Raw genomic sequence first — 15052 nt, forward strand, 5'->3', positions numbered from 1 at the left:
CTGGGTTTGCTATCATGACCCCTGGGTTGTTCCTTGTCTTTTGGGATCAGCTGGGACCATTACTACTTGACATGACACAAATAAAATGATAATTCTCTATGTGCTAGCTACAGTATATTCTCCATTCAAAAAAATAAAAGCTTGCTTGTAGAATTCGGACATGTACAGTATACCTTAAGTGATATACAGTATCAAGATCAATCTGGAATTATTAATACTTGTCTGGTTAAAGGTGATGTGGACCCTAGGGTCATATTCCAGTGTCTGGTATGGGAATTCAAACAAACTTGTGGGGATGACAGAGATGTGGGATAGGTTATCACCTGGGGAGGGTTTAGACAAAGGAAAGAGGAGGACATGTGGGCATGTTACATTTATCATTTGTTTTATCATTTGTTTTACTAAATAAACTACAGCATGTACTTATTAAAAACAGTGATAATCAGTTTTTTTATAAAATAAACATTTGGATTGTAAAATAGGTTGAAAATAGCTATTTAAGTTTTTGGAAATCTGGCACATTTTTCAGGACACCATGTGTTCAAAAGAAAAAGGAATTGAAGCTTAATTTGGTATATTTTGTCATAAACATCTATTATGCGATCAAAGAACCATTGTTCTTAATTATACTTGCTGTATCTATCACAAACCTTCTTAATTTGATGTGTACTGCACGTGCTTTCTCAGTTGGGAATTTATGAAGAGAAAGAACATCTTGCATGTGACTTCATTTTAAACCAATGATGAATGGCAATTTTAGCCTTAATGGACACACAAATGTGGCCAGTAGTTTAGGAAACACGTCATAAGTATTTCAGTTAATGACACAATAAAGGAAAAACAGGAATGTCTTTTTCATTTTCCACATCAATAGACTTGTTAAGCAATATACTGTAGGATGCATAGGGTACACAATAGTTAGAACAGTTACTTTGAGAAAAGTAAAGCCACTGCTATTAATTGCTTAAAGTGAAAGCTTTTTATCCTTATTTGAACTCTTATTGTATCTTTCCTTTTTATCTAGCAAATGGAAGTGAAGTACACATAAGTAATGTTCGCTATGAAGATACTGGAGCATACACTTGTATTGCAAAAAATGAAGCTGGAGTAGATGAAGACATCTCATCTCTGTTTGTTGAGGATTCTGCTAGGAAGACACGTATGTATTTTTGGATTTTTTGAATTACTGTATTTTACATAAACTAACTACTTACATTTTAATCTGTAAGTTACTTTTGTTTGAAACAGTTTGCTGTGAAATTTGGCACTACTCTTTCTCCAGCATCATGAGTACTTTGGGTGTTCTTTATTGTAGTAGTGATTTTCATTGTCCTTGACATCCCAAATTTTACTTACAAAATACAAGGCCACAAAGAGTGGGAATAGCAATGTCCAATTTGGTGATGTGCTGTCACTTTTTTACAAAACAAATATTTTCCAAGTGAGAATAGAAGGGATTGTAATGAAAACAGGGATAAAAAATTAAAAACATTGAATTTATTGAATTCAAATGAAACACAAAATCAAAGTATTATCTGTCATTAAGGTACATCAAAACAATAACAAAACAATACTGGAATAATGTAATAATGCACCCTAAAACATTGCATATACTATGTCTAGGTTCATAGTTGTAAATTTGATGAAAACTATGAAAGCTGGGTTTAAACTAAAACTCGTTTTGATATGAAATTGCTATTCTGTTGCTATACTGACTGTAGATTGACCGAGTCTGATGTTTGAATGCTGTCAAAGTCATATAAAATAAGCATAAGCATGCATAAAATAAACATGTTAATATCAGAAAAAGCATGTCTGAATCAAAATCACAGCTAGAAATTGTGCAGAACAATTTCCAGGCAATTTATATGAAGATGTGGGTATGCTTCTCTCTATATTCTGTCAGCACTATGAAACAGTAATCACATTTACTAGTGTAGGTTCCAAAATGGAGCTAAGAGTTACATTTGGTTGTTTTGGTTTCGCTTATGATTTGTTCACAGATATGGCTGTTTTAATAATAATAATAATCATTATCATAATATTAATAATCATAATTGCTTACACTTATATAGCGCTTTTCTGGACCTTTTCAAACATCCATCTAATATAAACGTAAGACTTCAATAATACTCAGCAATCACAGGCATGTTTATCAAACGTACAGTTTACATTATGTTCAATGATGGCTGCATATGCAACAAAACTGTTGACTTTTACAGTACACTGCCTATTGATCTGTACTGTGACAGATGATAATAGGCACAATTAATTAGTTTCTGTTATGTCTGCATAATAAAATGTCAGTGTACTTCCTAGAAAATTATTTGGTCATTTTCCTAACAATACCTAATAATATAATTTTATTGCACAGTTGAGGAATTGAAATTCCAAAACTGAGCCAAAATAAAAGTGTTAAGAAAGCCTGGTCCATTGGGTAAACTCTCTTAATTTTGTCATTTCAAGTGGAAGCAGAATTATAAACATTTATAGCTCTTGTAACACTAACCCTAGGCTTCCATGTAATACATAGTCATCTACTATAAAAACCATGTTAACTGCCTTTTGCAGCTGATTGAAAATTTCCCTAAAGAAGATACATTTTTGAAGCAGATGAATTTACAAGAATTTGTACCAATGGATTTGATGGTTTTAGACTCATAATTTGTGATATGAGGAACATTTTCAAAACAGATGAATGGAGGGCTTCATAGACAGATTGCAGAGCTGCTCAGTTTAAAGCCCAGCTTGGGTTAGGGTTAGCATTCCCACAGCACCTCATGGCTATATTTTTGGGCGCAAGTAAACTTTAGGAATAGTGATACTTTTCTCCCCAACTTGATTTTTTTGGATATACAGAATTTGGCTGATTACATTATATTGCATGGTTCAGGAATTGTTATTCCAAAAGAGAGCCAAAATAAAAATTGTCTTAATAAATGTGGTTAAGATAACCCATTACTGATGTTAATCAGCAAAATTAATTAACCTCTGTAATATATGTATAATAAAATGTCAGTATACCAGCTTCAAAATGATTTGGGCATTTTCCTAATGATATCAAAGAGAATTTGTGGCAGTTATAAGTGCGATTTTATTTTTGTACCTGGTAAAAATATGTTTTTTTTATTCCAGTATTGTAGATTAAAGAAAACAGTGAAATGAAAATATATTTTATTAATGTTGCTTAGTACTGCATAACATCTTACTGAGAGAGGCATACAGTATTAGACTCCATATAAGGCATTATTTTCTGATGAGCTAATGATTGTAATTGAATCTGCAGTAAAATATTTGGAAGATTGAGATAACAATGATCAGACACATTCATATCACTTCGCTCATGCTGTCATTGCCTGGAGAAATATAAGTGAAGATTGCAACCTCTGTTGTGTGCTGTCAACATCTTAACGTAGGACTGTGATGGATTGGTCTTGGCTTTTCATTCTTTTAGTATCTGGTGGGTCAATTTATTATGGTGATACATTGGCTGTTGAGCATTATAATAGAATTTTGTTAAAAGTTAAAAGCTGTACCGTTGGGAGAACTTTGAAGATATTGTGTGAAAGCACATGTGCACTATGTAAAAATTAATTTGAAAAAAAAAAATAGCTTGAAGAGTGGAATATAATTTGCTCCAATGATGTCAATTTAACTGTTTTGAAGATGGTTTCTGATAAAATGGCTTGTAAAATGAATTGCATAATTCATATTTATTTTATATAAATACACATTATCATGTCTTTTGTACTGCACAATGGCCCTTCTGAATACCTAGTTTTGTTAATGTTGTTTGTGATTAAACACACATTTTCAAAGGGGTCCTGGGAAGAGGTAATAGGGAATTTCAAACAAGCCATTAATACGTTGTGCTTTCACAAAAATGGTTTGGGGATTCCATAAGCACAGGCACGTTTCTGAGTTCATTATTATTACTCTTCAATTACTCTTAAAAGCAATGGTACCAAACAGCTTTGTAGATGGGCTGAACAGTCTTGTTTAGTTAGCAACCATTCTTCCATCCATCTGTTTTCTAACCGCTACATCTAATTCAGGGCTGCGGGGGAGCCAGAGCCAATCCCAGCGAGCAATGGGTGCAAGGCAGGACACACCATGTCCAGTCCATTGCAGGGCAGACAGACACAATACAGATACAGACACTCTAACACTTAAACTACACGTATGTCTTGGACTGTCTGTAATTGATCCCATGTCCATAGCATTACAAATCATTAATGCTAACCACTACAGCATCATGCTGCCTATACATTATAGGCAGTATAGAGTTAAACCCATATAGTATAATTTTTATTATATTCTTATAATAGTAATAGTTATAGTAATAGTTATAATACTAGTAGTGTATAAATAATGTATAAATGCGTTTCCCAGTAATTCAGTGTAATACATTTTCTTTTATTGCATTTTTAAACAGGTGTTTTAAAATTCAATCACATGAGATTGACATGATAATTTTTCATTTATTGCTAGTTTTACTGCCAAAAAATAAAAACGTTTTCAGTGCTATTTGCATGTTTTTTTTTCAATCAATCCCATCTCACAACAACATAATAAATTTTAAGAATATTATTAATAGAATTCTTACAGTATATACTTTTTTCTAAAATATATACATTGAAAGATGTTATGTTTTTATATATAATTTACAAAGAAAGAGTCAAACAAGAGATAACAAATCAATACAGCAAATAAAATACCAAAACCTCTCAAGTAACTGCATTTAATAATATATGTACAGTATGCATATAATTATTGAAATTGTAAATGACAGTAATTAGTTCAGCCACATAAATTACAATTATTACATGTATTGCAATGATTTCTGCTCTTTTCATATCCTTGAGGCAGTAGTGCATGCATGGTGGGCCCAAACACTGTGGTATATGTAAATTGTGGTTGCAGTTTGCTATAATAAAATCCTTATGCTTTCTCCTAAACAGTACAATGGTGTCTTATAAATTAAATCATACTCATTATCAAATACTATTATCTGTCATTAGTAGAAGTTGTTTCAACATGATGTTTTATTATTAGATGTTTTTGTAAATTTAGAAATATCTTAAATTATTCAATTCTCTTGAAGCACCTTGAAGGAAATTGTTTACCACATATGAGAAATGTTATAATATATACTTATGTCTTTTTAATTTATTCATGCCAATCTCATATCCACGGGAAAGCAGGCACATGTTCTGTTTCCACTCTTCTGAACCCAACTTCAGTCCTCTAGGAACTTGAATGCTGAGTAGTAAAGACGTTACAGTGTGAAAAAAAGAGAGCTTGAGTGTTGAGCCAGAAGAGGTTGATGTGGGATTGTGTGAACAAAATGGAACTTAGAAGAATCTGTTCTTCTAAGGACCCAATGGAAATAATGCTTCCAGGATCAACAATAAGTAACAAAGGGGAAGAGACCAGCTTAATAATTGCTGATCTATATTAACAACAACAACAATAATAATAATAATAACCACTGCTAACCATACCCACATGAACATTATAAATGCAAATAAACATCAGAGAGGGTATTATATTACATGTGCATGTTTCTCCTGTGATAAACTACAAGCAGCATTAACAATTACCACAAAAGTTAATATAATACAGAGCATGCAGGACCAACATTAAGTTACTTACTATTTATAGCCAATAGTTAAATGCTGGGATTGAGCATTTTATCCTAACTTTCACTGAGATAAAAGCTAAAGATTAGACCGCCCACCTGTGACGTGCAGGATTTTTTTCTTAACTGCAGACAAGGTAATCTTGTAATTGAAAAATAAATGTCAAAAACAACTTGTATTAGTTTTGAAACCCACTGAAACAGATGTGTAGTACTGCTACATACAGTAGTAATTACATTTACATGTAATGGTATTGTGTATGTTAAAGACGACATTTTTTTAAAAAAATATACTGAATCACTCACAGCTCATCTCATAAAAGCATCCTTTCCAAATATGTCCATAACTAAAATCCATAACGTTTTGTGAGAATGCAAAAGACGAATGGAGATGTAGTTAATGCTAGGGTGAATTGTAATGTTATTCATGAGATGTTGAGAAGTACAGTAAACCTACTCTATGCTGGAATGAAATGGTTCTATGTTCATTTGAAAGACCAGTTGTCTGTGAGCATTCATGATTCTGCTGTTACTGTATGGGAGTCATGAATCAATTGCTTTCAAACACAACATAGTACGAAGTACAGTGCTTGATGGGTATCAAGTTTTCAGGCACATCAGGCAGGAAATCATCTAGTTGGTCATTAGAGAATGTGGAGGCACTGACGCATTCATCAATGTATCGCTTGTGGAGGTCAAGGACAAAGCCGGTATAGAAGGTAAAGAAGCACTCTTCTACCCAGCCAACAAAAAATATTTGCATAGCTTGGTCCTATCATGGTGCCAGAGGAAAATACAATAACCGGATGGTAAAAGAGGTTATTGAAAGAGAAGGTGTTCAGTGTAGATTACTGCGGGGCTGAGCTGATAGTGGACAGTTGCATGCTGAGACAATTGGGTGTCCTTGGGTGTTGGTTTGTGGATCTTTGGAAGAGGTAAAATTGGGATATCTGAGGATGTTCAATGATGAGACAGTTACTCCTGGGTAATTCCCCATTACTGATGAAAAGAGAGATGATCACTTCTTTTTGGTAGATAGTCGTAGGATACTGTGGAAGAGGACTGTAGGTGGAAGTGTTTATAAGTTGTCTGGAGGCTTCATTGACATAGAAGTCTGTTTGTCACCACAACAACACCTCTATTGTTTGCTGCTTTAATGACAATATTTTCTCTGTTGCTGAGAGATTGGAGCACCTGAACTTCTCCTTGGGTGAAGTTAGACCTGTTTTTCCTGCATATGTAAAGGGTCTTGGAAGCTTGATGGTTGAATTGGTTGATAAAATAATTGGAAAACAGCTTGAGGGTGGAGGCTGGAAGCTCTGTTTGTTGATGGCATCAATAACTGTCGTTGTCAGCTGTAAGTGAAGAGCTGTCATTAGCAAATTGTGCTGTGAGGCGAATCCTGGAGCAAAAGTGGTTGAGGTCAACTTGGGTTTGTCATCCTGGGACCTGGTACAAAACTGAGGCTTTTGATGAGAAGAGATCTCTCATCCTGTGAAAGGGGAAGGTATGAGGGTATGGTAATACTCATGTAGTCATGAATTACATTTTTTCAGGCAAAAACACACTGTATGAAATTCATATACAGTACATATACTATATATATTTTTTTGGATCTTTTGACTTAGATTTTTTTTTAACAATTGCAATCAACACTGTCAATGTAATTTGTTCCTATACAGTATCTTTATTTGCAAGGTCTTTATTTTATGTGTTGTAAATAGACCTTATAAAACTATATGCTGAAGCATACAAAATACAAACAACACCCATTGTCAGCTATTCACCTACTATATTCTCTATATAAATTGCCTTACCCCTGTACGGCACCATTCATATTCATACCTTTTAGTCCTGTTTGAATGTATGTTGTACAAAAGATGTCAAACTGTGTAGTAATGTTCAGTACATGTACTTTAACAATATTTTACAAATCATTTACATTTTATATTGACTATTTTGAATATAAACCAAGCCTGTTGTCTAAACCAACTAGCAGACAGTTCTTTTGCAGGAATAGTTCGGTATTTTTTATTTTATACATAAAAGTCCCCTTAAGCAGACTTTTTAAAGTGAAGTCCATTAAACTGAAGGTTTACTGTATCGCCACGATATGGACTGGTGTCCTGTCCAGGGTGTATCCTGCCTTGCATCCATTCCTTGCTGGGATAGTTTCCAGCTCAACTCTGACCCTAATACTGGATAAGGTGGGCTAGAAAATGGATGAATGGATGTTTATTTCTAACTACAAAATATATTATATGTGTAATAAGATTTTTTTACATACACCCAATTTAGAATTGGCAATTGTTAAATTGTTAACTCAATTTACTATCATACAGCTGGTACTCTCCAGGGAGAATAAAGACTTTTCCATACACTCCTCCAACATGCCCACAGGACACAGCTATTTATAATTTGATTGTACCACAGTGCCATAGAAGCAGAGTGAGCAGGAGGAGCTTGATATGTCTCTCTGTGCTTTTGTTCAGGAATCCTGGTCAAGGACTTTTATTGGTATTATTTTCTCATATAAGGTCACAAATAACATACTGTAGCCCAGGGACAAACAAGGCTTCTAAATTGTAGGGCTGAACCTGCACTATAAAAAACCTTAACTGATTGAGAGGCCTGGCTGTATAATTTAAGATAAATAGATAAGTAGTAACTTTTAATCATAACATGTGTATATAATTGCACACTATATAGTTATATACACTATATATACAGTAACAGATACATAATCTGAAAAGTAATTATATAATATGGTTACACCAGTATTGTTAAGTATGACAATACAATTGCCATGTGGTGACAGAATAAGGGCAAAAACCCTGTGTGTCCCTCTAATTGAAACTTTAGTGAATGGAAACCTTTTTCCTTTGAGCAGGAAAAAAAAAGAAAAAAATCTAAAAAAGAAAAGGGTCAGAAATCATTGTGCAGTGGAGGCTGTAAATCTATAGCCTCACTGGATGAAACTAATTCAATTATTTTATTTTTTTAAATGTGATCAACAAGATTCACTTTATCAAAAAAAATTTTTTTTAAAAATGTAACATTATAATTTGTATGTCTTCAGATCCTCATAAAAATGGTACTGTTGTATTTTCCCCTCTAAAAACAATAAATAATTATTTCAGTACCTATATTATATGAATAATTATATTCAGTACCAGTAACCTCCCTATATCTATCATACCATCTTGCTGAATATATAATGTGAATTATAATATACAATATACAGTATTATATAGGTTGGTAACTGTTTTGTAGTAATTTAAATTGTGTCTTAATGATTTGTCCAGCAATCTACATTCTAGTATCCACAGGTAACAGTTGGGTTATATTCATCTTAGTTATGGCATCAGCTTTCATTTCTATTTTGATATTATTCATATTTGTGCTTGCTTGAGTGCTGGCATAAATCAGGAACTACGGTAAATGCCCCTGTCATGCTGCTTACATGATGTTAAAAAATCGATGCAACAAAAGTATTACATAAAAGCTTTGACTGAAATTGTGTTGACTGGCTTTCCTACACCTTGTTTGAACTCGGGCCTTCTTTTAGTTTCCAATGCAAAGCTCTTGAAACTGGAAGACTATGCTTTCTGTTTTGTTTCTCCAAGACTGTGGAATGATCTCTTAATGTACAGTATATCAGATATCAGACAGTCAACACTTTCAAACCCTGTCTTAAAACCCATCTTTATTCTCTAGTTTTAATTTTGTTTATTTTACTGTATAAATTGGTGTATGCATGTATTTTGGTTCTTTAATTAAAAATAATATAAAATTGATCAACTGTATAAAATAATGTTTGTTATTGTTGTTGTACCACTACAGTAGGGATGAAAACATGCTTGGTTTTCTCTGCAGTTCTCTGTCACAGCCAAGTTTCTCATATGTGCCCTCAATGCCCATAACTAAGCTATCAGTGAGCACAGGAGTGATGCAATTCTCAGTTATAATACTGCAAGCTCACAAGTGCCTGCCAATTCACAAAGGCTTCCCTTGCTTGCAAGCCAAGCTTACCACAGCAGTACCATAGCTGCATAAGCTGTGCATCACTCCTGAAGGAGTTTAACTTATAGTCGGTTAATTACATAACCCATACCAAACTGGTGATGTTTGGACTTTAGTGATAGACTTGCACTCCAAGTGAGTGTCTACTTGTTGAGCCAGACGGAAGACCCTGAAGTTGGCAATTCTTTGCTATGTAAGACACTATGATTTTGTTTTTAATGGTGTTTGTGCAGTAGATTTTTTCGACAGTTAGACAGCATAAATTATAGCCTACCAAATTAATATCATAAAGAATGGAATGTGACAGACAGGTTCCAGTTTTGTGGATTGTAGATACTTGCATTAGACTATTTAGGGACATAACTCATACAAAAACATTTATGTTTTTCTTTTAAGGTGTAGGCTGTGGTGGTTTCCAATAACACATAGTGGCAAAAAGAGCTATCAATTCACCATGTTCACATTATATGCTATCACAATAATATGTAACATAAAGCATAGACAGTAACACTTAAAACAGATTTAATGTCATGAATAGGCACATTGTATACCCTGTGCTCCCCCAAGCTACATACAGTACTTGAACCATGTGAATTGTTCTCTGGCACTTTTCTCTGAAGAATTGTTTGTTTTTTTTATTGAAGAATTAACAGTTTATTCCAGTAGTTTACAAGTACAACCATAATGGTAAGGAGACATCTACATTAAATAATGCTGTTTGCTATGTTTCACCAGATTGGTATTTGGTTACATTTGCTCTTAATTTCCTTCATTAATGAGATTCTTATCAGTTCATCTTTATTTTTAAACTTAACATCTGACATTATTTGCATAAAATGTAATGAAACAACGTTCATTTATTTTCCTTTCTTCTTTAGAATTCAAAGGTTGGCAACATTTGTGCCTTTTAACAGCTAGTCTTTTTCCAGTCTGTTTTCATTTTTTATGTCTCAGCAAGCCTTTGTGAGGTGCTGGTACAATTCCCCTAGGCCACTTTGAGCACAGAACTGCTATGTGAATGCCACTGTGAGCTCATAAAGTTAAAAGGAGGAAACAGGCTAATGACTTTGAAAATATGCAGACTTAACTACTGAAGAAAAAACATTAAAAAAGCAGTTGAAATGAGAAGAATATTGAATTATTAGTTGTTTCTTAAATACCCTGGAAATCAAATGATGTGATACCTAAAATAAAATTCACTACAAAGAGGATTTGTATGACAAAACTGTTGTGATATCTTAAAAAAGAATGTATCTACAACCTGTCACAACAGCACTTATTGATTTTAAGGTCCTTCATAAACAGTAAAAACAATATGGGCTGTCAATGGGGTTCTAATAATTGATCATGTAAACTTTTTCCTTCGTTTTTGTTTTCGCAATAGACAATTTTATTAGGATAGTTGTCGGCAGAACAACAGATTAATGTGATTGTTTGTCAATCATAAATGCTGACAGCCCACTGAAGGCAATTACAAGTAAATGCACATACTGTAATGTGCATCATAAACGGGTTTAAGGAGACAAAGCAGCATTTGAGGGACTTAAAATTACTCTTTAAATCTTGTCATCTATTATATAGCATCTTACTCCAAACATAATTCCACCATTGATGAGCTATTAAATTGAAACTGATTTAGCATGAAAATCCTGGTTTACATTCAACATGTTTTGATAGAAATAAATCATAAACTAAACACCTGCACGGAACATTTCTTTAAAATCCTTACACATATTTGTATATTCAAATGCCTGCATACGCTGATAATAAGTAGCCAAGTCCTGTAGCCTTTAAGTTAAGCAGGTGCCTTTACTACGTATGAAGGACATTTGACCATTCCTTTATGCAGAACATCTAAAATAATCAAGACAAAGTAAGGAAAACAGAAATGAGAGACCCAATATTGACAATGATTAAAATATGGTACAGTATGCTTTCAATTATATTTTAACACTTTACAAGTAGATGTGAACAGATACAAAGTAACCATCTGACTTTGCATCACAAGGACACTTGACAGAGTTTTTATAACTGTCCTTAAAATGAAAAATTCAGAAATTTCTAAATTCAGCATTATGCTTCAGCTGTGATGAAAATCGCAGATTAATGCCTGTACACAGAAAATGTTACGCTTAGCAGATGATTAATATTTCAACTTATGATCCAACCATATGAATAGATGAACAATGTTTCTGTTTTTTTAAAACATTATTTGGGTTAGGTTTTATAGCAGCAATGAACTTTGAAGTGTATACCCAGAGAGTGCAAAAGTATACCGCAGGGAGATGCATTTAAAGCTAAGAACCAACTTATCTAGCCATGTTGTCAAATCTAATACCCTGGCTTCTTGGAGAGAGTGGCTGATGAGAATCTTCAATAAATTAACTACTTGCAGTCAAACAAGCTAGATGACCAAAATGGGATCCTATTATAAACTTTATGTTTTATGAAATGACACACACAAGGCTTGAATTAGCAACTGGAGATTAACTTAAATAACACTTCAAGCATACACTCTTCAGTTTTGGGAAATGTGGTAGCCCTCGTTAATGCTTTCCTACAATTTGTGTTTTGTTTCATTTTACAGTGTTTTTTAATTCCCATATAACTTTCTGCCACCAGTTATTTTGAAAATCCTAGACACTTATCACCCATGATGTATTTATGCTTTTGCTTTCAATTTAAAAAGGATCTGTGCTTCACTATACACAAGCTGAGTAAGTCAAAAGTTTAAGCTTAAAATCTGTGGCAATATATTTTACAGGAACATGAGTTTCATATTGTATAAAGACAGCATCTTTGAACTTAAGCAAATGCACAAAACTTCCAAATTTCCTTTGAATTCAGCATTCCAGGCCTAAACCTTCTCTAAGCAGTATTGGTCAAACGTCTTAGTTTACAGCTTCAATCCCACTGCAGTATGCATCCTCAACAGCTAACTGCAGGGCCTCAGACACAATACACCTCTGTACTCTCCACTTTTTACAGAGTTTACCCTTTTTTTATCTCAGTCTCACTACTACCTATTTATTTATTTTTCCACAATATATTTATTGTTCCTGTTGTCTACATTGTGTTGTCTGTTGTACTGTGTATGTTCCGAGAGATCAGTGTGATTAAGAATTCTAATGTACGTGTAAATACAGTATGGCAATAAACTACTCTAGTAGAACACTAATGTCACAATAAGAGTGACATTCTTCTGTCACAAGAGAAGGAAAGAGACAACTAAACATGTTCACAGTTAATGAAAAATACATTAAAGTATACATTAATAAAAAGGTTTCATATCCAATTTATAATTGAATCTGCCTTTTTATCTTTTTGCATTTATACATTTTATCTCTGTCTTAAAAAAAAGATAGTACAAATAGTAATACACTTTATTTTATATAGCACCTTTAAAGGTGGTTTCTCAAAGCCCTTTATAGAATGACAACAACAATAAAAAATACACAAGAGAATACACAATGAGAGGAGATAGTAAATAGGGGTACTGAGTACAGTAGGAGCGGAGGGATAAAGAACAGAACCAGTTATGTAAAGGCTTTTCTAAAGAAGGTTTTGAGTCTAGATTTGAAGGAGTCTAGAGAAGGTTATTCTCTGATATAACTGGGGATACAGTTCCAGAGCTTAGGGGCATAACAGGAGAAGCTCCTATCACCCACAGAGTGGGGGACAGACCTGAAGTAGAAGAGTGAAGGTTGCAAGGCGGGGAGTAGGGTGATAGTAGCTAGGACAGTGTGCCAAGCCATGCAGAGCCTTATAGGTGTTCAGGAATTGAAGTAAATGTTCAAGACAAATGTTGTACTTTTTTTGAGCTTGCTCTCTTAAGAGGCTTCAGGATAAGGTATTGAAACTATATCCTGAAAGCACCCAGACCATGCATGCTCCATAACAACATGCTGAAGCTCATCCATGAACAGACGAACAGTAGGAAAGCCTGAGGTAAGCCAACGCTTCACCCTACTGGATGCCAGCCCAGCGGGAATGAGGAATGGTGAAGTGCAGTGGGGGTAGATCGGTGAACAAGCCATCTGGATCCTATGTGGGCTGAATTTGTGCACTCCTGTCAATTGGGAGGAGTGAATGTCAGTGACATGGAGGGTTGTTGCGAGGACAGCAGGAAAGAGGTATGGAGAAGAGAAAGATATCTGAAGATGTGCAGTGGGTGTAATGAGTTAAAGGTTGAATAGCTGCTTGTTTGAGGACTTCCTGTCCTGGCTTGGAAAAAGTAGTTAGATTGCAAGGTCCAGTTGTGTTAGAAAAGATTGAAGCACTCCAAATGCCCTCCTCCTTTTCACCAGTAGACTTATCCATGATCAATCTGGTAGGGCTCGACCTATATAGCCTGGTGCAATGTGCAGCTGTTTTGTATTTTCCTGATGAGTGATAGATCGTTTTCTTGTTGACCACTTTGAAACTCCGATCAGCCATCTTCCTAGGGGCTAAGTTTATATCAATAACATGTAGCATATGATTAGGAAAACAGTGTCCTTCTATAACTGAGCCCCTGGAGATCTTATACTTGGGATTTTTGAAAACAGTAAATATTTTATGAAGAACTTCATCAAAAAAAATCAGAATCTAAATGTTCTGTTTGTGTCCATTATTGTTATTGCTTGTGCATTTGCTTGCTTGTTGAACTGTTGGACAGTTTTCGTCTCTTAAACATTTTGAGGTTTCATTTTAACTAGAGCATTTCATAAGTATAATAGAACCCCAAACTATTATACTTTAAATCAGGAATCAATTAGGTAATTAACTGAAATTAAACCAGCAGAAGCATGTTCCAGCTTTAGGGGACCTAGGATGTTATTTAGATATCTTTATAGCTTAGTTCTTAAATATGTCTTATTTTTATTCAAACTAATATGCACTAGCTACTGTACCAATGTAAAATGTTCAGCTGTTAAAGGAACAATACACAACTGATTAATTCAGCAGGCTGTAAAAGTTAGGATAATAAAGTAATATGAACAGTCATACGAACATTAATGCGATCTTTTTGATAAGAAAGTCTGTAAATGATATGCAAAGTCAAATAAAAGTGAAAAAGTATTTGTAATGCTATTTGTTCTTAAATATAAGGTTACAACAGTATATTGTCAGGCTGAACATGGTAATTAAGAAGCAAAATTAATTTAGAAAGATTCAATACTCAATTTATACTTTGATTTAATTAAGTTTCAGAATAAAATCAATCTCTACAATCTACAATCTCTATATTTTTGTGGCACTATGCTGTAAAATTAAAAAAAAAATTGTCTATTTTTCCGTTATGTTACATGAAATAAGTAAAAAAGCACTATATTGATACCAATAAGGCTTGAATCTTTTCAACTCATATAAAAACTATCACATAAATTAACCTATTTCTTTTAAAAT

At 33.9% G+C, this 15052-nt stretch overlaps 1 protein-coding gene across 4 annotated transcripts in view; it reads left to right on the forward strand.

Moving 5' to 3' along the window:
• Window positions 1–15052, forward strand: part of fstl5 (follistatin-like 5) — a 266449-nt gene that overhangs the window by 220539 nt on the left and 30858 nt on the right. For all 4 annotated transcript variants that reach the window (XM_069187730.1, XM_069187734.1, XM_015344712.2 and 1 more), the window contains one exon: window positions 1025–1159. In XM_069187730.1, coding sequence (XP_069043831.1) covers window positions 1025–1159 — 135 coding nt within the window. The remainder of the gene's footprint in view (window positions 1–1024; window positions 1160–15052) is intronic.

The sequence above is a fragment of the Lepisosteus oculatus genome, chromosome 1, assembly GCF_040954835.1.
Source record: "Lepisosteus oculatus isolate fLepOcu1 chromosome 1, fLepOcu1.hap2, whole genome shotgun sequence".
Taxonomy (NCBI): Eukaryota; Metazoa; Chordata; class Actinopteri; order Semionotiformes; family Lepisosteidae; genus Lepisosteus; species Lepisosteus oculatus.